This window comes from Macaca thibetana, chromosome 19, assembly GCF_024542745.1.
Source record: "Macaca thibetana thibetana isolate TM-01 chromosome 19, ASM2454274v1, whole genome shotgun sequence".
Classification (NCBI taxonomy): Eukaryota; Metazoa; Chordata; class Mammalia; order Primates; family Cercopithecidae; genus Macaca; species Macaca thibetana.
Window position 1 is genome coordinate 34531046 of NC_065596.1, and position 24078 is coordinate 34555123.

Below are 24078 nucleotides of genomic sequence, written 5' to 3' on the forward strand. Positions count from 1 at the left end.
CACTCTGTTGCCCAGGTTGGAGTGCAATGGTGTCATCTCAGCTCACTGCAACCTCTGCCTCCTGGGTTCAAGCGATTCTCTTGCCTCAGCCTCCCAAGTAGCTGGGATTACGGGCGCCCACCACCATGTCCCGCTAATTTTGTATTTTTAGTAGAGATGGGATTTCACCATGTTGGTCAGGCTGGTCATGAACTCTGACCTCAGATGATCCACCCGCCTCGGCCTCCCAAAGTGCCGGGATGACAGGCATGAGCCTGGCCATTTTCTTTTTCGCTTGTTGTGCTTCCAGGAGATGCTCCATAATTCTTACATTCTTTGCTGGATAGCTGATCAATAATTATTTATTATTTCCTTGAATTGTTCTAGGAGGAAATGCGGGGTAGAAAGAGTATGGTGGGGTCCTTGGGCATGAATAATCCATAAATAAGTCAGATTTCTTTTTAAGATGAGAAACTTAATTTTATTGATACGGATGAGGAGCAAGGGACACAGAGTCATCCGCATCTCCACGTTTCTGATAACCTTGGCCAGCACGATCCCCCCTCCTTTAGTGGCCCGGGCTGTCTTCTTGCTACACTTTCACTGCCGCATATTCATGAGATCCTGGGGGCTCCTGGGTGGTGTCAGAAGCTGCCTCAGACAGGGCATTGATGTTTAGCTCAGCATACGTCACTCCTTGGGGGTCTGCCGTCTTTGGAGAAAATAGATGAATATTAGAACTGAGTGGTCAATATGGCAGCCACTAGCTACACGTGGCTATTGACATTTAAATTAATTACAATTAAATTCAAAATCCAGGTCCTCGGTCACACCACATGCATTTCTTTTTCTTTTCTGTTTTTATAGCCCTTTATGCGTGTGACATCAATGGATTGGCGTAAGACTTTTATTTTTTTATTTTTATTTTTATTTATTTATTTGAGACAGAATCTCGCTCTGTTGCCCAGGCTGGAGTGCAGTGCCGTGATCTCGGCTCACTGTAACCTCCGCCTCCCGGGTTCAAGTCATTTTCCTGGCTCGGAATCCAAGCAGCTGGGATTACAGGCGCCCGCCACCACGCCCAGCTAATTTTTTGTATCTTTAGTAGAGATGAGGTTTCACTGTGTTAGCCAGGGTGGTCTCGATCTCCTGACCTTGTGATCTGCCTGCCTCGGCCTCCCAAAGTGCTGGGATTACAGGCGTGAGCCACCGCACCCGGCCCGGTGCATATGCCTTTTAAATAGAGATTTTGGTTCCCCTTTGGGGAGTTATCTAAGACCACACGGGTGATAAATAGTAGACGTTTCTGTATGGGCTTAACCAGGAGGCAGACACGACCAGCCCGTTGTGGTGAGGGAGCTCTTGTGGGACTCCTAAGCGGGAGGACTCACCGAGACAGATACCCTTTCCATCCTGGATAAATCTGCCTCTGAGTGAGAGAGAAAAAAAAGAAAATCAGTTTTCAGCTGTAGGAGTCAGAACTTAGTCTTTCTATCCGGTGATTCCCTTACATTTTCCCTGTCCCTTACCAGCAGCCACCTGCTCCGAAAGTTTGGAATGGCTGATTCTGAGAGAGAGAGAGACACGTGAAAGGATGGGATGTGAAGATTTCGGGGAGAGGGTGAGGGCAGTGGAGGGGAGAGGAGGGAAGTGGAGGGAGGTCACAGAATGGGCTGGGGTGGGAGCTCAGGGTACCAATCCCGAATGTGCCAATGGGTTCCCTGGAGAATGACATGGGAATTAAGGGGAGCATGAGCTATGCCAAGCATCTACCTTTTGGTGGATTCTTCAGGTGACGAACCTACAAAAAATGCAGGAGGAATTTACCTACCGAGAAAATCCTTCACTCCCCCTCCCTCCCTTTGCGTTCTCTGAGCTCACCGTGCTGGCTGCATCTGTAGATGATGAAGACTGAGAGGAAGAGAAGAAGGATGGAGATGCAGCTGAAGATGGCGACAAAGATGGTTCTGGTGTCTGGAGGGGGAAGAGCAGGTCAGGGAATCAGCCTGGCTCCTGAAATCCACCGATAGGGGTGAGCAGAAAAGCTAAGAGGAGCCAGACAGACGGCCCGGCTTCCAAGCCTGGATCTCCCACCTTGGAGCTGAAACTTCCTATTGCTTTGGGGAATTTCCTTAATCTTCTCCAAGCTTCTGTTTCCCCATCTGTAAAGTGAGTGTAGCAGCAGTACCTATTTTGTTGGCTGGTGGGTCAGTACCTATAGAGAGGGCTGGAACACTGCTTGGTGCATAGGAAATTCCCAGGGAATGTTTGGTGCATAGCAATGAAATTGATCATTTATTGTGAGCCAGTGCTTTACATACGTGTGTGTGTGTGTGTGTGTGTGTATGTGTGTGTGTGTGTATATATATATATATATATATTTTTTTTTTTTTTTTTTTTTTGAGACGGAGCCGCGCTCTGTCACCCAGGCTGGAGTGTGATCTTGGCTCACTGCAACCTCCACCTCTCTGGTTCAAACAATTCTCCTGACTCAGTCTCCTGAGTAGCTGGGATTACAGGTGTGCACCATCATGCCCAGCTAATTTTTGTATATTTAGTGGAGACGGGGTTTCACTACATTGGCCAGGTTGGTTTCAAACTCCTGACTTCAAGTGATCCTCCCGCCTTGGCCTCCCAAAGTGCTGGGATTACAGGTGTGAGCCACCACGTCTGTCCGTGTAATCACTGTTTGAAATGCACTGATAGGGGTGAGCAGAAATGCTAAGAGGAGCCAGACAGACAGCCTGGCTTCCAAGCCTGGATCTCCCGCCTTGGAGCTGGACATTTCAACCAATAGACTTTGAGTAAAGCAGATGACACACTGTCATATGGGTGGGCCTCATCCAATCAGTTGAAGGCTTTAAAAGACTGAGGTACCCCAAGGTGGAAGGAATTCGGCCTCCAGACTCAGGCTGCAATATCAAGTCTCCCCTGGATCTCCTGCCTGCCTTGCAGGTTTCAGACTTACCAGCCCCCGACAATCACATGAACCAATCCATTAAAATAAATCTCTCTCTCTCTCTCTCTCTCTCTCTCTCTCTCTCTCTCTATATATATATATATATATATATATATATATACACACACACACGTGTATGTGGGTTTTTTTGTTTGTTTGTTTTTTGAGACAAAGTTTCACTCTTGTCGTCCAGGCTGGAGTGCAGTGGCGCAATCTTGGCTCACTGCAAGCTCCGCCTCCCAGGTTCAAGCAATTCTCCTGCCTCAGCCTCCTGAGTAGCTGGGATTACAGATGCCCACCACCACGCCCGACTGATTTTTGTATTTTTAGTAGAGACGGGGTTTCGCCATGTTGACCAGGCTGGTCTTGAACTCCTGACCTCAGGTAATCCACCCACGTCGGCCTCCCAAAGTGCTGGGATTACAGGCGTAAACCACCACACCCAGCTTATATATATATATTCTATTGGTTCTGTTTTTTCTGGAAAACCCTGGCTAACACAGACATGATCTCAGCTCTTCACTTCAAACACATTTCTTTTTTTTTTTTTTTTTTTTTTAAGAGACAGAGTCTCACTCTGTTGCCCAGGCTGGAGTGCAGTGGTGCAATCATACTCGAATTCCTGGGCTCAAGTGGTCCTCCTCACTCGGCCTCCAGGGTAGCTGGGAGTACAGATCACCGCGCCCAGCCAACTTCAAACACACTCCAATGAGCTCATTGACGCCAGGTAACGAACAGCAGTGACATGGGCATGGAAGGCGTTTAGAGTGGGGAGGGGTGGGGCTCTCTGAAGGAGATATGATTCTCCGAGACACCAGAACGACAGGGATCTGTAGATGATAGATCTACATCTATCTATTTTATCTACTATATCTAGTTATCTATCATCTAGCTAGCTAGCTAATCATCTGTATCTATCTACCTACTTACCTATCACCTGTCTCTCTAATCCATCTATCATATCTAGCTACCTACCTATCATCTATGTATCTATCTTATCTATCATGTCTAGTTGTCTATGTATCTACCTACTTACCTATCATCTGTCTATCATATCTAATTATCTATTTATCCCCCTTCCTGAAATAAGGCTCTTTCTGAGCTGATCATCAGGGAGCAGCAAAAGGAGTGGAGAGTTTGAAACAAGACAAACTTGAGTTCTAGTAGTAGGTCTCCCATCTCCTGACTTTGTAAATGTTCCCTTCCCTTTCTGGAATACATTATTTTTTGGTTAAATATAAGGAGGGGGGCCGGGCGCGGTGGCTCAAGCCTGTAATCCCAGCACTTTGGGAGGCCGAGACGGGCGGATCACGAGGTCAGGAGATCGAGACCATCCTGGCTAACACGGTGAAACCCCGTCTCTACTAAAAAATACAAAAAACTAGCCGGGCGAGGTGGCTGGCGCCTGTAGTCCCAGCTACTCGGGAGGCTGAGGCAGGAGAATAGCGTAAACCCGGGAGGCGGAGCTTGCAGTGAGCTGAGATCCGGCCACCGCACTCCAGTCTGGGCGACAGAGCGAGACTCCGTCTCAAAAAAAAAAAAAAAAATATATAAGGAGGGGACAGAGAGCCAATAATACCTAACTTGAAGAGTTAGGTAATGATGAAAAATCCTGGCTTTAAAGCACTCAGTCTAGAAACTGACTCATTGTGTAGGATAATGGGATCGTAGGTATAATGATGATTTTTTTTCACCCAATATTCCACCCACGTCCATCTCTGTAACAGATTCTGTCAATGTTCCTCAACCCATGTTCCCCAGATCCCTTTCCCATTTTTATGCATTCTAGATTGTGGCTTCTTTCCCTTTCCAAAGTGAACATTTGCATCTCTTCTTTGGGGGACTGCCTGGGAGAGCTCCAAATGCCTTGGAATTTACATGCCCGGAACAAACTGCCACTGACTGCTGTGAAGACCCCAGCTCCCTAGCCTCTGGTCTTTGACCTTCCCTGTCTCCACTGCTTTTCTGCAGGATTGAGCCAAAGATACCATCTGAGGGACACGGATATCCCACTCTTGTTTAATCTCTTTTCCTCCCGGCCCTTCTTCCCCACTCCCTAAAATGTCATTTTCACGCCGGGCGTGGTGGCTCACTCCTGTAATCTCAGCACTGTGGGAGGCCAAGGTGGGCAGATCACCTGAGGTCGGGAGTTCGAGACCAGCCTGACCAACACAGAGAAACCCCATCTCTACTAAAAATACAAAATTAGCCAGGCGTGGTGGTGCATGCCTGTAATCCCAGCTACTCGGGAGGCTGAGGCAGGAGAATCGCTTGAACCCGGGAGGCGGAGGTTGCAGTGAGCCAAGATCATGCCACTGCACTCCAGCCTGGGCAACAAGAGCGAAATTCTGTCTCAAAAATAAATAAATAATAAAATAAAATGTCACTTTCACACTAATGCTTTCTAAGGGCCTGCTTCTGGTGGAGCTGAATCAGAGGACCCCTCAAAAACAACAATTCTTTATTTTTTTTTTTTTTGAGACAGAGTCTCACTCTGTCACCCTGGCTGGAGTGCAGTGGCTCAATCTTGGCTTTGCAATCTCTGCCTCCAGGGTTCAAGCAATTCTCCTGCCTCAGCCTCCCAAGGAGCTGGGATTAGAGGTGCCCGCCACCACGCCCTGCTAATTTTTTATATTTCTAGTAGAGATCAGGTTTCACCATGTTGGCTGGGCTGGTCTCGAACTCCTGAGCTCAGGTGATCGCCCACCTTAGCCTCCCAAAGTGCTGGGATTATAGGCATGAGCCACCGCGCCTGGCCATAAGCAACAATTCTATCAGTGCATTTCCAAGGACTGATGAAAATAGGGCAGGAACAGCTGCTCCTGGACTCTTCAGTTTCCCCAGATAGAAGCAGAGAAACAGCAGCCTTGCCTCATCCTTTCTGTTCTCCCCTTTTCCAGCCTACAGTATCTTTCACGCAGCAATTCACTAGAAATGAGAAGTACATTATTGCAAAATTCTCGTCTTCACATGACCCCCATAATCAGCTGGACTGGGTTCACCCTGAGATGTCCACATATCCTGGCCAAATTTCACATCAGTATTTACAAATTGCCAGAATAAATTATAAGTTGCTATGCTACTAGAATCAGACTGAGCAACAAGATACAGCCTGACACAGGGCACAAATGGAGCCACAGGCACCAGAAAGAAAGTCGAGTCTTGTGTGATAAAATTCATCTTCATTCTCTACGGAGCAATTGAATATGGGGTCCTTTTCTGGTGTGTTTAAGGCATATAAATACAGACGGGGGACATTATACCTGTGCTTAAAGATATTTTACTTTTATTTTATTTATTGAGACAGGGTCTCGCTCTGTCACTCAGGCTGGAGTGCTGTGGCACAATCACAGTTCACTGAAGCCTCAACCTCCTGGGCTCAAACGATCTTCCTGCCTAAGCCTCCCAAGTAGCTGGGACTAAAGGCGCACACCACCATGCCTGGCTAATTTTTGTATTTTTTGTAGAGATGGGATCTCACTAGGTTGCCCTGGCTGGTCTTGAACCCCTGGGCTCAAGTGATCCTCCTGCCTCATCTTCCTGAAGTCCTGGGATTACAGACGTGAGCCACTGCACCCGGCAAAGATATTTTATTCTGTTTAGAATTGTGGTGATACAAATTTGAACTCAAAAAATAAATTTTAAGAAATTATATAATACCCACTGGGATGGCTATAATTTAAAAAAAGAAAAGTAAGTGTTGACAAGGATGTGGAGATATTGGAACCCACATAGATTACTGGAAGGAATATAACATGAGACAGCCATAATGGAAAATGATTTGGCAGTTCCTCAAAAAGTTGAACATAATAGTCACCATATGTCCTAGCAAATCCACTTCTAGGTACATACCCAAGATAATTTACAGCAGGGAGGCAAACAGATACTCCTACCACAGTGTTCAAGCACCATTACTCACTTTAGCCAAGAGGTGCAGACAACACAAATGTCCATCAAAAGAAGAATGGGGCCAGGCGCAGTAGCTCAAGTCTGTAATCCCAGCACTTTGGGAAGCCGAGGCAAGTGGATCACTTGAGGTCAGGAGTTTGAGACCAGTCTGACCAACATGGTGAAACCCCTTCTCTACTAAAAATACAAAAATTAGTTGGGCATGGTGGCGGGCGCCTGTAGTTCCAGCTACTCAGGAGGATGAGGCAGAAGAATCATTTGAACCTAGGAGGCGGAGGTTGCAGTGAGCTGAGATCATGCCACTGCACTCCAGCCTGGGCGACAGAGCAAGACTCCATCTCAAAGAAAAAAAAAAAAAAAAGGAATGGATAAGCAAAATGTGGTCTGTCCATACAGTACGATGCTTTTCACCATGACAAGAAATGAAACATTGATACATGCTATAGTATGGATAAACTTTGAAAACATCATGCTAAAGTGAAAGGAGCTAGTCACAAAGGACCACATAGTATATGAATCCATTTACACAAAATGTCCAGAATAGACGAAATCATAGACACAAAGAAGCATATGAATGGTTGGCAGGGCCTGGTGGGAGAGTGGGAAATGAGGAGTGACTGCTTAATGGGTACAAGATTTTCTTTCAGGGTGATGAGAATGGTCTGGAATTATGTAGTGGTGATGGTTATACTACCTTGTGAATATACAAAATGCCAGTGAATTGCACACTTTACAAGGGTGAATTTTTGGAATGTGAATTATATATCAATAAAAAAAGAAGGAAAATAAATGACACAAGAGCTCAAAATAGAAAAGTTTCTCTTCCTCCTCCCCCTCACACCTCACTAGATCTCCCACCTCCTTTCTGATACTTGTGTGTTCCTCTCTCCCATTAGATTTCATATCTTTCTTAGAAAACGTTCCTGACGTGAATTGTGTTCACAGTCCTAGGGTAGCAGTCATTTCCCAAGCCTACTATCATGGAATAAAAACATTTCAAATAGTTATCTTGCAAGAACACTTTGGAAGATACCTTTTCAAAAACCGATTATACCAGCACAGACTGCTAGCAACAACTTTCAGCAACTTTGGCTCTTTGGAGTAGGTTGCAGGAAGATTGTGACTTGCTGAAAGGAAGGATGATTAAGCATCTAGATGCCAATTTATATTCTGAATTTGGCCCTTAAAGTCTGGATGAGCTTCTGTTTCAGCCGAATGCTGCCAAAAGCTCTAACATTTTTTTTATTTTTTTTTTTTTTTTTTTTTTTAGACAGAGTCTCACTCGGCTCACTGCAACCTCTACCTCCCAGGTTCAAGCAATTCTCCTGCTTCAGTCACTTGAGTAGCTGGGAATACAGGCGCCCACCACAATGCCTGGCAAATTTTTGTATTTTTAGTAGAGACGGGGTTTCACCATGTTGGCCAGGCTGGTCTCGAACTCCTGACCTCAGGTGATCTGCCCACCTCGGCCTCCCAAAGTGCTGGGATTATAGGCGTGCTCTAATTTTTATGAGAACCTCTGAGGACAGAATCTTAGTCAATTGTTAATGAATAAGCAACGTTAGGGGGAAAAATTCAATATTCACCTATGGTTGAGAATTTTAGAGTTATAACAAACTCTTGATTATACATATTCCTGAAGTACCTACTCTGCGTAGGTCCTGGTCCTACTCCCCAAATGGGTCACCCAAAAATTCACCCCCATTATTCCCCAAATCCCACCCTAGTTTTTCATCACGTAATATGGCAAACAACGCACTCTGCTGTTTTACACGCCAACTTCTTCAGAAACCGGAAGCACTTGAGAGGTTATCTCCCCTCATGCCCCACCCCCGAAAACACAGCAGTTTCCCCAATAACATTGAGAAAATGGCCATTAAAGTTCTTCTTGTAGGCCGGGTGCGGTGGCTCACACCTGTAATCCCAACATTTTGAGAGGCCAAGGCAGGGGAATTGCTTGAGGTCAAGAGTTTGATACCAGCCTGGCCAACATGGTGAAACTCCATCTCTACTAAAAAAAAAAAAAAAAAAGAGCTGGGTTTAGTGGTGGGTGCCTGTAATCCCAGTTATTCAGGAGGAATATCTCTACTAAAAATACAAAAATTAGCTGGGCATGGTGGTGTGTGCCTGTAGTCCCAGCTACTCGGGAGGCTAAGGCAGGAGACTCGCCTGAACCCGGGAGGCAGAGGTTGCAGTGAGCTGAGACTGCACCACTGCACTCCAGCCTGGGTGACAGAGCGAGTCTCCATCTCAAAAAATAAATAAATAAATAATAAAAATAAAGTTCTCCTGTGCACTTTAAGCAAAGGTGATCCAGCGTCTTATGAAGCAGATCTAATTGGAAAAAAATCTCCTTTCTAATTATCTTACCTGTTTTCATTGAGGGAGCTTCAAGTTCATCGTGTTTATCTAGAAAATAGGAGGGAAGAAAAGGAATTATGCTAATCACATAGGAACCTTGGGGGCAGGAGTCCTCTCGTCCTACTTATAGACTTCCTGTCTTCTTTGGGAAGCAGAAAAGAGAATGGCTTCTCCATTCCCTAGGTGCTTCCTGAGTCCTCAGAGCATGGACAGAGCCTCAGATTACTCTTCCTAATACTCATGGAGTTTGCTAGTATTTATGAATGACACTGCTAACGCCCCCTCCAGTATGATTCCTTGCCAGTCGTCTTTATCTTGACAAAGAACGCCATTCACCCAAATTCTTTATTTCTTTTTTTTTTTTTTTTTTTTTTTGAGTCTTGCATTGTCACCCAGGCTGGAGTACAGTGACATGATCTCAGCCCACAGCAACCTCCGCCTCCTGGGTTTAAGAGATTCTCCTGCCTCAGCCTTCCAAGTAGCTGGGATTACAGGCACCTGCCACCACACCCTGCTAATTTTTGTATTTTTAGTAGAGACGGAGTTTCACCATGTTGGCCAGGCTGGTCTCAAACTCCTGGCCTCAAGTGATCAACCTGCCTTGGCCACTCAAAATGCTGGGATTCCAGGCATGAGCCACTGCACTCGGCCTATATTTCTATCTCCCCAGTGGCACCATTTAGTCTAAGTTAAAATATCACCTACTCAGCCAGGTACGGTGGCTCAGGCCTATAATCCCAGCACTTTGGGAGGCCGAGGCAGGCAGATCACGAGGTCAAGAGATTGAGACCATCCTGGATAACATGGTAAAACCCTGTCTCTACTAAAAATACAAAAATTAGCCGGGCATGGTGGCGGGCGCCTGTAGTCCCAGCTACTTGGGAGGCTGAGGCAGGAGAATGGCGTGAACCTGGGAGGCCGAGCTTGCAGTGAGCTGAGATCGCACCACTACACTCCAGCCTGGGCGACAGAGCGAGACTCCGTCTCAAAATAAATAAATAAATAAAAATAAATAAAGTATCACCTACTCACCAGTCCCTGGCAACCACCAGTAGACTCTCTGCTTCTGTGAGTTTGGCTTTTTCAGGCCACACATGTGAGTGAGATCATGCAGAATTTGTCTTTCTGAGTCTGGCTTATTTTGTTTAACATAATGTATGGGGAGATGTTGATGAAAGGTATAAATTTCCAGTTCTTTTTTTTTTTTTTTTTTTTTTGAGACAGAGTCTGGCTGTGTCGCCCAGGCTGGAGTGTAGTGGCTCGATCTTGGCTCACTGCAAGCTCCGCCTCCCGGGTTCACGCCATTCTCCTGCCTCAGCCTCCTGAGTAGCTGTGACTATAGGCGCCCGCCACCACGCCCGGGTAATTTTTTGTATTTTTAGTAGAGACAGGGTTTCACCATGTTAGCCAGGATGGTCTCGATCTCCTGACCTCGTGATCCACCTGCCTCGGCCCCCCAAAGTGCTGGGATTACAGGCGTGAGCCACCATGCCCAGCCCTAAATTTCCAGTTCTAAGATGAAGAAGTTCAGGTGCACAGCATGGTGGCAATGGATGTGCTAATTAATCTGACTGTGATCATCATTACATAATGTACAGATGGATCAAATCATCAGATTGTATATCTTGAATATATACAATCTTCATTTGTCAATTTGATGTTTTTAAATTTAAAAAGTCATATTGCCTGAAATGCACCAACTCTTACCACATCTGATCCCTTATTTTCCAAAAGCAGCCAGAGGCCAGGCATGATGGCATGTGCCTGTAATCTCAGCTGCTTGGGAGGCTGAGGTGGGAGGATTACCTGGGCCTGGGAGGTCAATGCTGCAGTGAGCTGTGATTGCACCATTGCACTCCAGCCTGGGCAACAGAGTGAGCTGTCTTGAAAAAAAAAAAAAAAAAAAAAAAAAAAGCAGCCAGTGACCCTTCAAGCATATAAATAAAATCATGCCATTCTCCAGTTCAACTTCATCAGTGGGTTCCTGTTTTTTCAAAGCAGACTCTAGGACCAGTTCAAACACCCACAAGACCCTAGATGCTCTAGGCCCTGCCTTCTATCCACACCTTTTATTCTGCTGTTCTTTTCTCTGTCCTCCTTTCTGTGTCTCAATCATTCCAGGAACACTCACACTTCTGGGACTTTGCTTTTGCTGCTCTCTCTCCCTGAAGGGCTCTTCTCCAGATATCGATGTGGTTGGGTCATTCTCATATTTCATGCCTGTGACAGATAGACCTTAAGGGGGCACTCAGGAGACTCAGGAGCCCTGCTTTCTGGTGTTCATGCCCTTGTCTAATCCCCTCACCTTGAGTGTGGAGACCTGTGACTTTCTTCTCACCAATAGATATGGCAAAGGTGATGGGATGTTATGCTCTTGATTATGCTACATTACATAAAACTCTGTTTGCTAGGGCATTTGCTCTCTCTCTCTCTCCTCTCTCAATCTCTCTTCTTGCAAGTGCTGCAGAATCAGTCTAACATGAATCCTACAGCTGCAAAGAACCAGATATTGCTAGCAACCACAGGAGTGGAGAAATGGACCCTTCCCCAATCAAGCCTCCAGATGAGAACCCAGCCCTGGATGACAACTTGATTGCATCCTTATGAGAACCAAAGCAGAGGACTCAGCTAAGCTGTGCCTGGACTCCTGACCCACATCAACTGTGAGGTAATAAATAGGTGTTTCAGGCGGCTAAATTAGTGGTAATTAGTTATGCAGCCATAGATCACTAATACAATGCCTCTCACAGTTATTCTCCATCTATAATGTGTTTTTTAATTACTCTGATATCTTTCTGTTATTTCTTTCTTCCAAAGAAGAATGTGAGCTCCTGTTGGCCAGAGACCTGGTCTGTCTCAGTTCCTACAATATGCTCAGGATCTACCAAAGTATCTGAATTTGTAGGCTGAATGGGCAGCTATTTTTGTGCCAGGTATTTTGCATTAAATTTTTTTTGTAATAGAAGCATTTATATGCCTATTTTGTAATAAGTAAAAAGTAGTATAATCAAGTGATTTGTAAAGCAGCAAACAGATTGTATATGGAAGGCTGACCTGGAAAATCAACCACTTTAAATTGATACTATAGCCTGTCTTGTGATATAATGGTATAGCTGTGATAGAGGTGAAGAAATCAGGAAATAGTAGATGATCTGCCAGAGAACATAATTGGGAAATGGCAAATAATCGCCAGGCTTTTAGGGCTAAAGTGTGGGAATGAAAATTCTTAAGACTACAAGAAAAAGTTATTGGGAATACAATTGAAATCAACATCAAAGTGATGAGAACCTTGTTGGAGCATCACTGATCAAGAGCCTCAGAAAGAGGGTAAATCAGAGGTGAAACATTAAGTACTCAGTTACTCATCATACCCCAAGCCCAGGCTAAGTCATTGGTGTGGACCCATGGCTACTTCTGCACTACATTGATGACTGTAAGGTCTCTCCAGGGATTTCCCATGATATGGCCAGATTGACCTACTGGAAGCAACTGTAGTCAATTGAGAGATATTGTTGAGTGACTAATAAATGAATAGATGGATGGATGGATGGATGAATGGATGGATGGATGGATGGATATATGGATAGGTGGGTGGGGGGTGAATGAATGGGTGAAAGGGTGGATGAGTGGATGAGTGGGTGGAAGGATGGACAAATGAGTGGCTGGGTAAATAGATGGGTAGGTGGGTAGATAGATGGATGAAGGGGTGGGTAGACGAATGAATGGAAGGGTTGGTGGTTGGATGGATTAATGGATAGATGAATGGATGGATGGGTGGTAGGGTGAACGAATGGACAAAGGGGTGAATGAATGGATGGATGGAAGGGTGGGTGGAAAGTTGGATGGGTGGGTATGAGAATGGATGAAGGTGTGGGTGGATGGAAGGATGGAAGGATGGATGGGTGGATGGAAGGATAGATGGATAGATGGATGGATGGAAGGATGGATGGATGGATGGATGGATGGATGGATGGATGGATGGATGGATGGATGGATGGATGGGTGAGTTGATGGATAGATGGATAAGTGAGTGGATGGATGGGTGAATGAGTGGGTGGGAGGGTAGATGGGTTGGTAGGTGGGTAGATGGGTGGGTGGGTTGATAGATGGGTAGGTGGATGGATAGATGGATGGGTGGGTAGATAAATGGGTAGATGAAAGTGATGCAAAATTATTCTTTATCCCTCTTCCTTGGGATCTCAAGTCACTTATGTTACAATCCTCCCATGTGCATCCTCTCACTGTGGTCCTCATCATTTTTTAATTTCAGTTGCCTGCACCATGCCTGCCATATTTTCCCACACAATGGGATCTCTTAGCCCCATCCTCCATTATTTGCCATTCCTACATCCCTCATAGAGCACTGGACACTCTTTCTGGCTTTTCTTCTGTGGCATAAAGAAATATAAATTTTCATTTATGTCTGAACAGCAACTGTGAAGCTCATTGTCTTTGTGACATCGGGGAGGTCACCTAGTCTCTATAAGCAAAATTAGTAACACAACCACCCTCACAGGAAGTGAAGACTGAATGAGTTAGTGGAGGCAAGTTACCTGTCGTGGAGAGAGGAACATAGAAAATGCTGGATACATGTCAAATGCCAGTGTTATCACTCTATGCTCACCTGTCACCCAGATCTCCAACTTGTTGCTGGCGAAGGAGGCCAAGTGTGATGAGTCACTCAGGTAATACACACAGCTGTAGTTTCCACTGCCATTACTTGTCACATTCCAGAGCATGAAATCTGTCTGTTTTTTTCTTACTTGCCTGACTTGTAATGGTTCTGGGATCCCCATTTTCAGCAGAGCAATTACAATACATTCAGTTCCATTGTATGGAGTGAGACATCAAAATGTCCTGAGACCTGGAGTCATCCCAGGGTCTACATTGACTGAGAGCAAAGGTTCTGGGAGTGACCCTGAAGAGAACAAGGCAATGGAGGTAAAGAGAAGGGCTAGGACTTTTCCATTTTCTTTCCTCTTTCTTTCTTTCTCTGTCTCTCTCTCTCTCTCTCTCTCTTTCTTTTTTTTTTTTTTTTGACGGAGTCTCGCTCTGTCGCCCAGGCTGGACTGCAGTGGCGCGATCTTGGCTCACTGCAAGCTCCGCCTCCTGGGTTCACGCCATTCTCCTGCCTCAGCCTCCCGAGTAGCTGGGACTACAGGCGCCCGCCACCATGCCCGGCTAATTTTTTACATATTTTTAATAGAGGCGGGGTTTCACCATGTTAGCCAGGATGGTCTCGATCTCCTGACCTTGTGATCTGCCCGCCTTGGCCTCCCAAAGTGCTGGGATTACAGGTGTGAGCCACCGTGTCGGGCCCGCTTTTCCATTTTCTACTGCACTTGGGGACTATCTCATCCATCTCTCTGTATTAACCACCATGTCTTTCATTTTCTGCATTTGATGCTTTGACATCTTGGGGCCTTGCTGCCCTTGGTGGGACCACCCCTCCCAGGGTTAGTTAATTTCTAGAGTCAGTAAACCACTTGTCCTCAATATGTCCCTCAAATGCAAGCCAATAGATCCAGAGCCCTCACTCCCAACCACCTTCATTATGAGGCTCTCACACTCAAGGTGAAAGTTGTCCTCTCCTAATCACCCCAGGTCCAAGAACTAGACAACCAGGGACAGTCTCTATACCCCAAAGCCAATTCTTTTTTTTCTCTTTTTTTTTTTTTTTGAGACAGGTTCTCATTCTATCACCCAGGCTTGAATGCAGTGGCACGATCTTGGCTCACTGCAGCCTCTGCCTCTTGGGTTCAAGCAATTCTCGTGCCTCAGTCTCCCAAGTAGCTGAAAGCACAAGTGCACACCACCACACCCAGGTAATTATTATATTTTTGTAGAGATGGAGTTTCACCATGTTACCCAGGCTGATGTCAAACTCCTGACCTCAGGTGATCCGCCCTCCTCGGCTTCCCAAAGTGCTAGGATTACAGGCATGAACCACCACACCTGGCCAACTCTAATCTTGTTCTCCCCACAAAATACAATCAAAGCTCTGGCCCACAGTTCCTCCTTCCTCTGCCCCTGATTGACCCTGGTGCTTCCCCCATACTCCCACCCCCATAGTATAGCCTTCCCCCTCCTCTTGGGAACTGTAACAGACCATCTTTTCCATGGCAATCATTGCTTGGTTTGTCAGTCTTACCGTACCCTAATTTTCTATTAACTGACCATATTCTACACCACCCTCCCACATCCACATCATTGGGACCCTCTCAGAATCCCTGTCCCTGATGAGAATCTTGCCCCACGTTCGGGTTTCCATTTCCACACTGAAGGTATTGCATCTATCCTTTTTTTTTTTTTTTTTTTTTGAGACGGAGTCTTGCTCTTTCATCCAGGCTGGAGTGCAGTGACACAATCTCGGCTCATTACAACCTCTGCCTACTGGGTTCAAGTGATTCTCCTCCTGCCTCAGCCTCCCTAGTAGCTGGGATTACAGGTGCCCACCACCACACCCAGCTAATTTTTGTATTTTTAGTAGAGTTGAGGTTTCACCATGTTGGCCAGACTGGTCTCGAACTCCTGACCTCAAGTGATCCGCCCACCTCTGCCTCCCAAAGTGCTGGGATTACAGGCGTGAGCCACCACGCCGTGCCCGGCCTGCATCTATCTTTTTGTCTCCTGGGTTCCTTCTTCCCCAGCCATGTCCCACAACAGGAAAAGAAATACGTGCATCAGGCAGGCTTTGGTGACTCACGCCTGTAATCCCAGCACTTTGGGAGGCCAAGGCAGGAGGATCACCTGAGCTCAGGAGTTCAAGACTAGCCTGGGCAACATAGATCCTGTCTCAACAAATACTTTAAAAATTAGCCAGGCGTGGTGGTGCTTGCCTGTACTCCCAGCTACTTGGGAGGCTGATGTGGGAAAATTGCTTAAGCCTGGGAGGTCGAGGCTGCAGTGAATTGTGTGCATGCCACTGCACTCCTGCCTGGGCAACAGAGCGAGATTCTGTCAAAAAAAAAAAAAAAAAAAAACAGCCAAGCGCAGTGGCTCCCAGCACTTTGGGAGGCTGAGATGGGCAGATCACTTGAGGTCAGCAGTTCGAGATCAGTCTGACCAACATGGTAAAACCCTGTCTCTACTAAAATACAAAAATTAGCCCGGTGTGGTGGTGCACCCCTGTAGTTTCAGCTACTCGGGAGGCTGAGGCAGGTGAATTACATGAACCCAGGAGGCGGAGATTGCAGTGAGCTGAGATCATGCCACTGCACTCTAGCCTAGGCGACAGAGCAAGACTGCCTCTCAAAAAAAAAAAAAAAAATGCCGAGCGCGGTGGTTCACGTTTGTAATCCCAGCCCTTTGGGAGGCCAAGGCAGATGGATCACTTGAGATCAGGAGTTTGAGATCAACCTCACCAGTATGGTACAACCACGTCTTTATTAAAAATACAAAAATTAGGCCAGGCTCGGTGGCTCACACCTATAATCCCAGCACTTTGGGAGGCCGAGGTGGGCGGATCACGAGGTTAGGAGATGGAGACCATCCTGGCTAACACGGTGAAACCCCATCTCTACTAAAAACACAAAAAGTAGCCGGGCGTGGTGGCGGGAGCCTGTAGTCCCAGCTACTCGGGAGGCTGGGGAGGAAGAATTGCTTGAACCCAGGAGGCGGAGGTTGCAGTGAGCCGAGATTGTGCCACTGCACTCCAGCCCAGGCGACAGAGCAAGACTCTGTCTTGCAAAAAAAAAAAGGAAAAAAAAGCAAAGCAAAACCGAAGAAATGTGTGCATCAAGGAGCACATCTGAGGCTACCTTCTCACCTGTGATCACCAGCTCCAAGTGTTCACTGCTTTCTGACCCCTCACGGGAGGCTGTTGTCTTATAGGCACAAAAGTAGCTCCCAGCATCCTCAAGCTTCAGGTCCGTGAAGTGGAATTCAGCTTCGTCTTCTGTCGAGAACTGTTCCTGCTTGTACCCAGAGTCATTCACCTTGAGCAGAATGAATGTCACATTCTTGGAAGGAGCCTGACACTTCAGGGTCACGTTGCTCCGGGCTTCAACCACCGAGCTAGGCCGGGCGTGGAGGGAGGGCTTGGGCAGTTTCTCTGGAAAGAATTCAGAGTTAATTTGAGTCTAGAATTCAGACGATTAAAGGAAAAGGTCATGAAGTGTGGGATGCAGGAATAAATAAAGTTTAAGTGGGAGAAAACTCACCATTCTTTTTCTCATCTTCGTAGCCCAGACACAGTCCTGGAAGAGAAATCTCAATGAGAGAAAAATTATGTGCTTGTCTTTGAGTACAAATCCAGCAGAGAACAATGACTAGCTCATTATAGGTCTAATATATATATATGTATTATGTATATATGTATTATACATAATACATATATTAACTATGTACACATATTACATATAATACATATATAAATATATCTATTAAATGTATGTATTACATGTATGTATATATTTTTGGCAGCTATCTCCCCAGACTTACCTCTTTTGTTCCATTTTTTGTCATTCAGAAGCTATGTGTATATAGAAAATTCCAGCAAATTTTTTTTTTTTTTTCTTTTTGAGATGTAGTCTTACTCTGTTGCCCAGGCTGGAGTGCAATGGCACGATCTCAGTTCACTGCAACCTCCGCCTCCCAGGTTTAAGTGATTCTCCTGCCTTAGCCTCCCCAGTAGCTGGGACTACAGGCGCCCACCACCATGCCTGGCTAATTTTTGTATTTTTAGTAGAGACAAGAGTCTCACCATATTGGCCAGGCTGATCTTGAACTCCTGGCCTCAGGTGATCCGCCTGCCTCGGACTCCCAAAGTTCTGGGATTACAGGTACGAGCTACCGCACCTGGCCTGATGTATTGAATTGCTTTCACGAGTAATCATTCTTTCACCATCTAGAAATTGTTCAACATTCACCTATGCTTTTTTCTTGTATTTTCTGTGATTGCAGTATTTTGTTTGCTTTGTTTCGTTTTGAGACAGAGTACAGAGTCTCGCTGTGTCACCCAGGCTGGAGTGTGGTGGTGCAATCTCAGCTCACTGCAACCTCCTACACCCCCTGGGTTCAAGTGATTCTTGTACCTCAGTCTCCAGAGTAGCTGGGACTACAGGTGTGCACCACGATGCCCAACTAATTGTTGTTGTTGTTGTTGTTGAGATGGGGTTTCACCATATTGCCCAGGCTGGTCTCAAACTCCTGACCTCAAGTGATCCGTCTGCCTCAGCCTCCCAAAGTGCTGAGATTACAGGCATGAGCCACCGTGCCCGACCTGATTGCAGTTTTTACCCTTGCCACTTAAATAATGCAAACGTTATTTTCCCGTGGAAAGGGGAGGGTTTTCTTGCTCAATTCCAATAGAGAGAATCTGCTCCCCCTTCCCCGTGTCTTCTGGTTCCAAGTACTCCCCTCACTTTAGCTTTGGTTTCCACTTACATCATCCCCTTTCTCTTCTATGTTCTGTCCTCTATATTCCCTGCGGGGAAGGGAGCGTCATAAACTTGCGTGGAAAATGGGACGTCAGTCATGGGGCTTGTTTCAGGGTGAAGTTAGGTAGAATTGAGGTAGAATTTCTCTAGAGCCAGTCTCAGGACATTGGTTCCTTGTTGACGCAGGTACCGACGCAGAACGTGACCCCACGCCAAGCTTCACCGCAAAGGAATGAGGTGGAGCCTCACGATGGACCGAGGCTGCGTTGGCAGCGAGATTGACTGGGATTGGCAGGTAGGAAACAGCCTCTGAATGGCAGGGCATCCCAGGACTCAGGCTCTCTTTTGAGACCCTCCCCAAATCCCGCTTTTAGACTCATGTCATCTCATCTCTGCTATCCATCCATCGTCTGTTCAAACAGTGATTCCTATATTCTTTTTCTTTTTGAGATAGGATCTCACTCTGTGGCCCAGGCTGGAGTGCTGGAGTGCAGTCACAGCTCGCTGCAGCCTCGACCTCCTGGGCTCAAGTGATCTGCCTGTCTCAGCCTCCCAAATAACTGGGACTACAGGCATGTGCCACCAGGTCCGGCTAATTTTTAATTTTTTTTTTTTTTTTTTGTAGAGATGAGGACTCACTGTGTTGCCCAGGCTGGTCTGGAACACCTGAGCTCAAGCGATTCTCCCACCTCGGCCTCCCAACATGCTGGGATTACAGGCATGAGCTACCTGCAACCAGCCCAATTCCCATATTCTTTTTCTTTTTTTGACATGGAATCTCCCTCTGTCACCCATGCTGGAGTGCTGTGGTGTTCTCTCAGCTCACTGTAACCTCTGCCTCTCAGGTTCCAGCGATTTTCCTGCCTCAGCCTCCCGAGTAGCTGGGATGACAGGCACCTGCCACCATGCCCAGCTGATTTTTTGTATTTTTAGTAGAGATGGGGTTTCGCCATGTTGGCCAGGCTGATCTCAAACTCCTGACCTCGAGAGATCTGCCCACCTGGGCCTCCCAAAGTCCTGAGATTACAAGTGTGAGCCACCACACCCAGCTGATTTGCGTTTCTTGAAAAGAGAAGCTCAAGTTGTAACTCCCAGGACCTCTGAATGTGACCTTATTTGGAAATACCATTATCTGATCTTTGCAGATGTAATTAGTTAAGCTAAGATGAGGTCATACTGGAGTAGGCGGGGCATCTAGTCCAATATAACTTACGAGAAGAGAAAGAGAGAGAGACACACAGAAAGAAGGTGGCCATGCAAAGACAGAGGCAGAGAGGCCAAGCTGCAATCACAGTGCTTTGGGAGGCCGAGATAGGAGAATTGCTTGAGCTCACGACTTGGAGACTAGCCTGGGCAATATAAAAGACCCCATCTCTGCAAAAAAATATATATATATATATTTTAATTAGCCCAATGTGGTGGTGTGCACCTGTAGTTGTAGCTGCTCAGAAGGCTAACGGGGAGGATTGCTTGAGCCCAGGAGCTGAAGACTAGCCTGGGCAATATAGCAAGACCCCATCTCTAAAAAAGAAATTATTTTACTTAGCCCAAGATGGTGGTGCACACTTGTAGTTCTAGCTACTCAGAAGGCTAGTGGGGAGGATTGCTCGAGTCCAGGAATTGGAGACTAGCCTGGGCAATCTAGCAAGACCCCATCTCTAAAACAGAAATTACTTTAATTAGTCCAACATGGTGGTGTGCACCTGTAGTTCTAGCAGCTCAGAAGGCTGTGGGGAGGATTGCTTGAGCTCAGGAGGTTGAGGCTGTAGTGAGCTATGGTGGTACCACTGCACTCCAGCCTGGTGACTGAGTGAGACCCTGTCTAAAAAGAAAAAAAAAAAAAAAAAAAGACAGCCAGCAATTTGAGTGATGCATCTACAAGTTAAAGAATGCCAAGAGGGCAGGCACGGTGGCTCAAGCCTGTAATCTCAACACTTTGGGAGGCTGGGGGGAGGGGGCGGATCACCTGAGGTCAGGAGTTCGAGACCAGCCTGGCCAACAGGGTGAAACCCCGTCTCTACTAAAAATACAAAAATTAGCCAGGCGTGGTGGCCCATGCCTGTAATCCAGGCTACTCGGGAGGCTAAGGCAGGAGAATTGCTTGAACCTGGGAGGTGGAGGTTGCAGTGAGCCGAGATCATGCCACTGCACTCTAGCCTGGGTGACAGACAGAGACTCTGCCTCAAAAAAAAAAAAAAAAAAACAGAATGCTAAGAATTGTCAGCCACCACTAGAAGAGGGGCATAAAACAGATTCTCCCTCATAGCCCTCAGAAGGAATCAACATTGCCAACACTTTGGTTTCAGACTTCTCATCTCCCCAACTGCGAGAGAGTGCATTTTAGTTGCTTTAAACCATCAGGCTTGTAGTACTTTGGTATGGCAGCCACTGGGGGATGAGGTCAGCCTCCTGGTTGCCCAGCTTACTGTGCTCAGCAGCTGGAGGTTTGGGTATGAGCCCGATGGTCATCTCTAAGGCACAAATAGCCGGGTGTAGTGGCTCACGCCTGTAATCTCAACACTTTAGGAGGTTGAAGTGGGTGGATCACCTGAGGTCAGGAGTTTGAGACCAGCCTGGCCAACATGGTGAAACCCCGTCTCTACTAAAAATACAAAAAATTAGCCAGGCGTGGTGGTGCGCACCTGTAATCCCAGCTTCTCGGGAGGCTGAGGTGGGAGAATCGCTTGAACCCAGGAGGTGGAGGTTGCAGTGAGCCGAGATCACACCATTGCACTCCAGCCTGGGAGACAAAGCAAGACTCTGTCTCAAAAAAAAAAAAAAAAAAAAAAAAAAAAAGCAAAAAAAAAAAGCTCATCTAAGGTGCAAATGTGTGTGCGAGAGGAGCATTACCCCACAGGGAAGGGCTGCACCCAGAAAAGGGGGAAGGAACTGAGGCAAATGAAGCACATTGATGACCACCACACCCCCCATGCACCAGGAGGAACTGGGGCCTTAGGGAGGTGGAGCTCTGCTGGGTCAAGCCTAGAGCTCCTAGGTAGTGAAGCCCACACTGTAACCCAGGTCTTCCTTTTCACAGTCTGAGCTCTGTCTGAATACATCAGGTTCAATTTGAGGATGGTTGAAATCAGCCTAAGAATCGGACTGGTCAGAAAATTGTTCTCTTGGGGCCAGACGTGGTGGCTTATGCCTGTAATCCCAGCACGTTGGGAGGCTGAAGCAGGCGGATCACCTGAGTTCAGGGGCTTGAGAGCAGCATGACCAACATGGTGAAACCCTGTCTCTACTTAAAATAGAAAAGTTAGCCGGGTGTGGTGGCATGCACCTGTAGTCCCAGCTACTCAGGAGGCTGAGGCAGGAGAATCGCTTGAACCTGGGAGGTGGAGGTTGCAGTGAGCTGAGATCACGCCATTGCACTCCAGCCTGGGCCATAGAGTGAGACTCTGTCTCATAAATAAATAAATACAGAGAGAGAGAGAGAGAGAGAGAGAGAGAGAGAGAGAGAGAGAGAGAGAGAGAGAGAGGGAGAGGGAGAGAGAGGGAGGGAGAGAGGGAGGGAGAGAGGGAGGGAGAGAGAGAGGTAGGGAGGGAGGGAAGGAAGGAAGGAAGGAAGGAAGGAAGGAAGGAAGGAAGGAAGGAAGGAAGGAAGGAAGGAAGGAAGGAAGGAAGGAAAGAAGGAAAGAAGGAAGGAAGGAAGGAAGGAAGGAAGGAAGGAAGGAAGGAAGGAAGGAAGGAAAGAAGAAAAGAAGGAAGGAAAGGAAATTGTCTTTTTGCCCACAGCCTTGCACCCTGTAGATCCTTAAGCCCAGCCCTCCTCTATTCCGACGGAGGATGCCTGGCAATACTGCGGTATTTAGCGAGTGCAGACTTGGAGACCCCACCGGAGTTCTGCATTTCCCAGCGGAGTAAGCAAGGCCTCCCCGTGTCTCCGCAGCGCGGCCTCCTGGTCGCTTGCATGTGGGCGGCAGAACGCATGCAGGGGACGCCCCCAGCCCAGACCCACCCACCGCAGGTGTGCAACGCGTGGAAGTCATTACTTCCACACACCGCGTTTCCACCCGGACTTCCACTCCCCCATGAGTTTTTCGCGCCAGCCCTTTTTTTTTTTTTTTTTTTTTTTTTTTTTTTTTTTTTTTTTTTTTTTTTTTTTTTTTTTTTGTTTTTTTTTTTTTTTTTTTTTTTAAGCCCATTCGTCCCAGTCCTGGAGACTCACCGAGGCAAAGCAGGGAGAGGAATTCTGTGGTCATAGCGTCCCTTGGGCCAGAACCAAGGCCCCGCCTTCGGTTTTACCACTTCAAAGGCGGAGCGGGACTGGGGCGGCCGCAGCTCTCTGGCTGCCCGGTTCCTCCCCAGGATGCGCAGATGGAGGAGGTTTTGCCCTGACGCTCTGGTTCTCTGCCCCACTCTTGCAGTTTCCTTCTCAAACCGACTCAGGAAACAAGAAGCCGTCGATGACAACTTCTTCCTCATGAATCCTGTGCGTGGCCCCACCCGCCTGAGCTCTGTCCTACCTTATCTGAAGTTCTGCCAAGACTTCTGCAAATGTAATGTTTTATTTTAAAGCATTAATACCTATGGCTTCCTGTGTACCCACTAGCCAGCTCCCCACAAGGTTAATCTCTTTCTCTCTCTCTCTCTTTTTTTTTTTTTTTTTTTTTTGAGACAGAGTCTTGCTCTGTCCCCCAGGCTGGAGTGCAGTGGCATGATCTCAGCTCACTGCAAGCTCCGCCTCCCGGGTTCACGCCATTCTCCTGCCTCAGCCTCCCGAGTAGCTGGGACTACAGGCGCCCGCACCACGCCCAGCTAATTTTTTGTATTTTTAGTAGAGAGGGGGTTTCACCGTGTTAGCCAGGAAGGTCTCGATCTCCTGACCTCATGATCTGCCCGCCTCGGCCTCCCAAAGTGCTGGGATTACAGGCGTGAGCCACCGCGCCAGGCCAGTAGTGGCTTTTTTTCTTGTTTCACAATAATTGGGTCTTCAACAGGTGTTCAATGGGAAAGGAAGTATTAGCAATGTCGAGTTATGTGTTCCTATAATGGACAAGACAGTCTCACATGGTGAAGAACTATTGCACTTTAAACACGATTTGTGGTCAGGCGCAGTGGCGCATGCCTGTAATCCCAGCACTTTGGGAGGCTGAGGCAGGTGGATCACTTGAGGCCAGGAGGTCAAGACCAGCCTGGCCAATGCGGCGAAACTCCGTCTCTACTAAAAATACAAAAAAATGGCTGAATGGTGGCAGGTGCCTGTAGTTGCAGCTACTCAGGAGGCTGAGGCAGGAGAATCACTTGAACCCAGGAGGCGGAGGTTGCAATGAGCCGAGATCATGCCACTGCACTCTGGCCTGGGCGACAGAGCGAGAGTCTGTCTCAAAACAAACAAACAAACAAACAAAAAATACCATTTGTGCCCATGTGGAGAAACGTGTGAAGTCCCCATGGTAGAGTCTGATGTTTAAAGAACCCTATATGGATTGAATGCACAGCAAGGGCGGATACAGTTCACAAGGCTGCACTGGGTAATTACAATTT

At 46.9% G+C, this 24078-nt stretch overlaps 2 protein-coding genes across 9 annotated transcripts in view; one reads left to right on the forward strand and one right to left on the reverse strand.

The window, feature by feature from the left end:
• Positions 1-24078, forward strand: part of NDUFA3 (NADH:ubiquinone oxidoreductase subunit A3) — a 166078-nt gene that overhangs the window by 97266 nt on the left and 44734 nt on the right. The window lies entirely within an intron of this gene.
• VSTM1 (V-set and transmembrane domain containing 1) lies at positions 438-23125 on the reverse strand. Of its 2 annotated transcripts, XM_050771946.1 has the most exons (9): positions 22760-23125; positions 17371-17406; positions 16977-17261; positions 9218-9256; positions 1861-1953; positions 1753-1780; positions 1509-1546; positions 1371-1408; positions 438-691 (listed from the first exon to the last, which is right to left on the reverse strand). In XM_050771946.1, exons 1-9 carry the CDS (start codon positions 22791-22793, stop codon positions 572-574), a joined length of 711 nt encoding a protein of 236 aa, XP_050627903.1. In that variant the 5' UTR covers positions 22794-23125; the 3' UTR covers positions 438-571. The 2 variants fall into 2 exon arrangements, with proteins under 2 accessions (XP_050627903.1, XP_050627905.1); XM_050771948.1 differs by lacking the exon at positions 1509-1546 and having other exon boundaries at positions 570-691.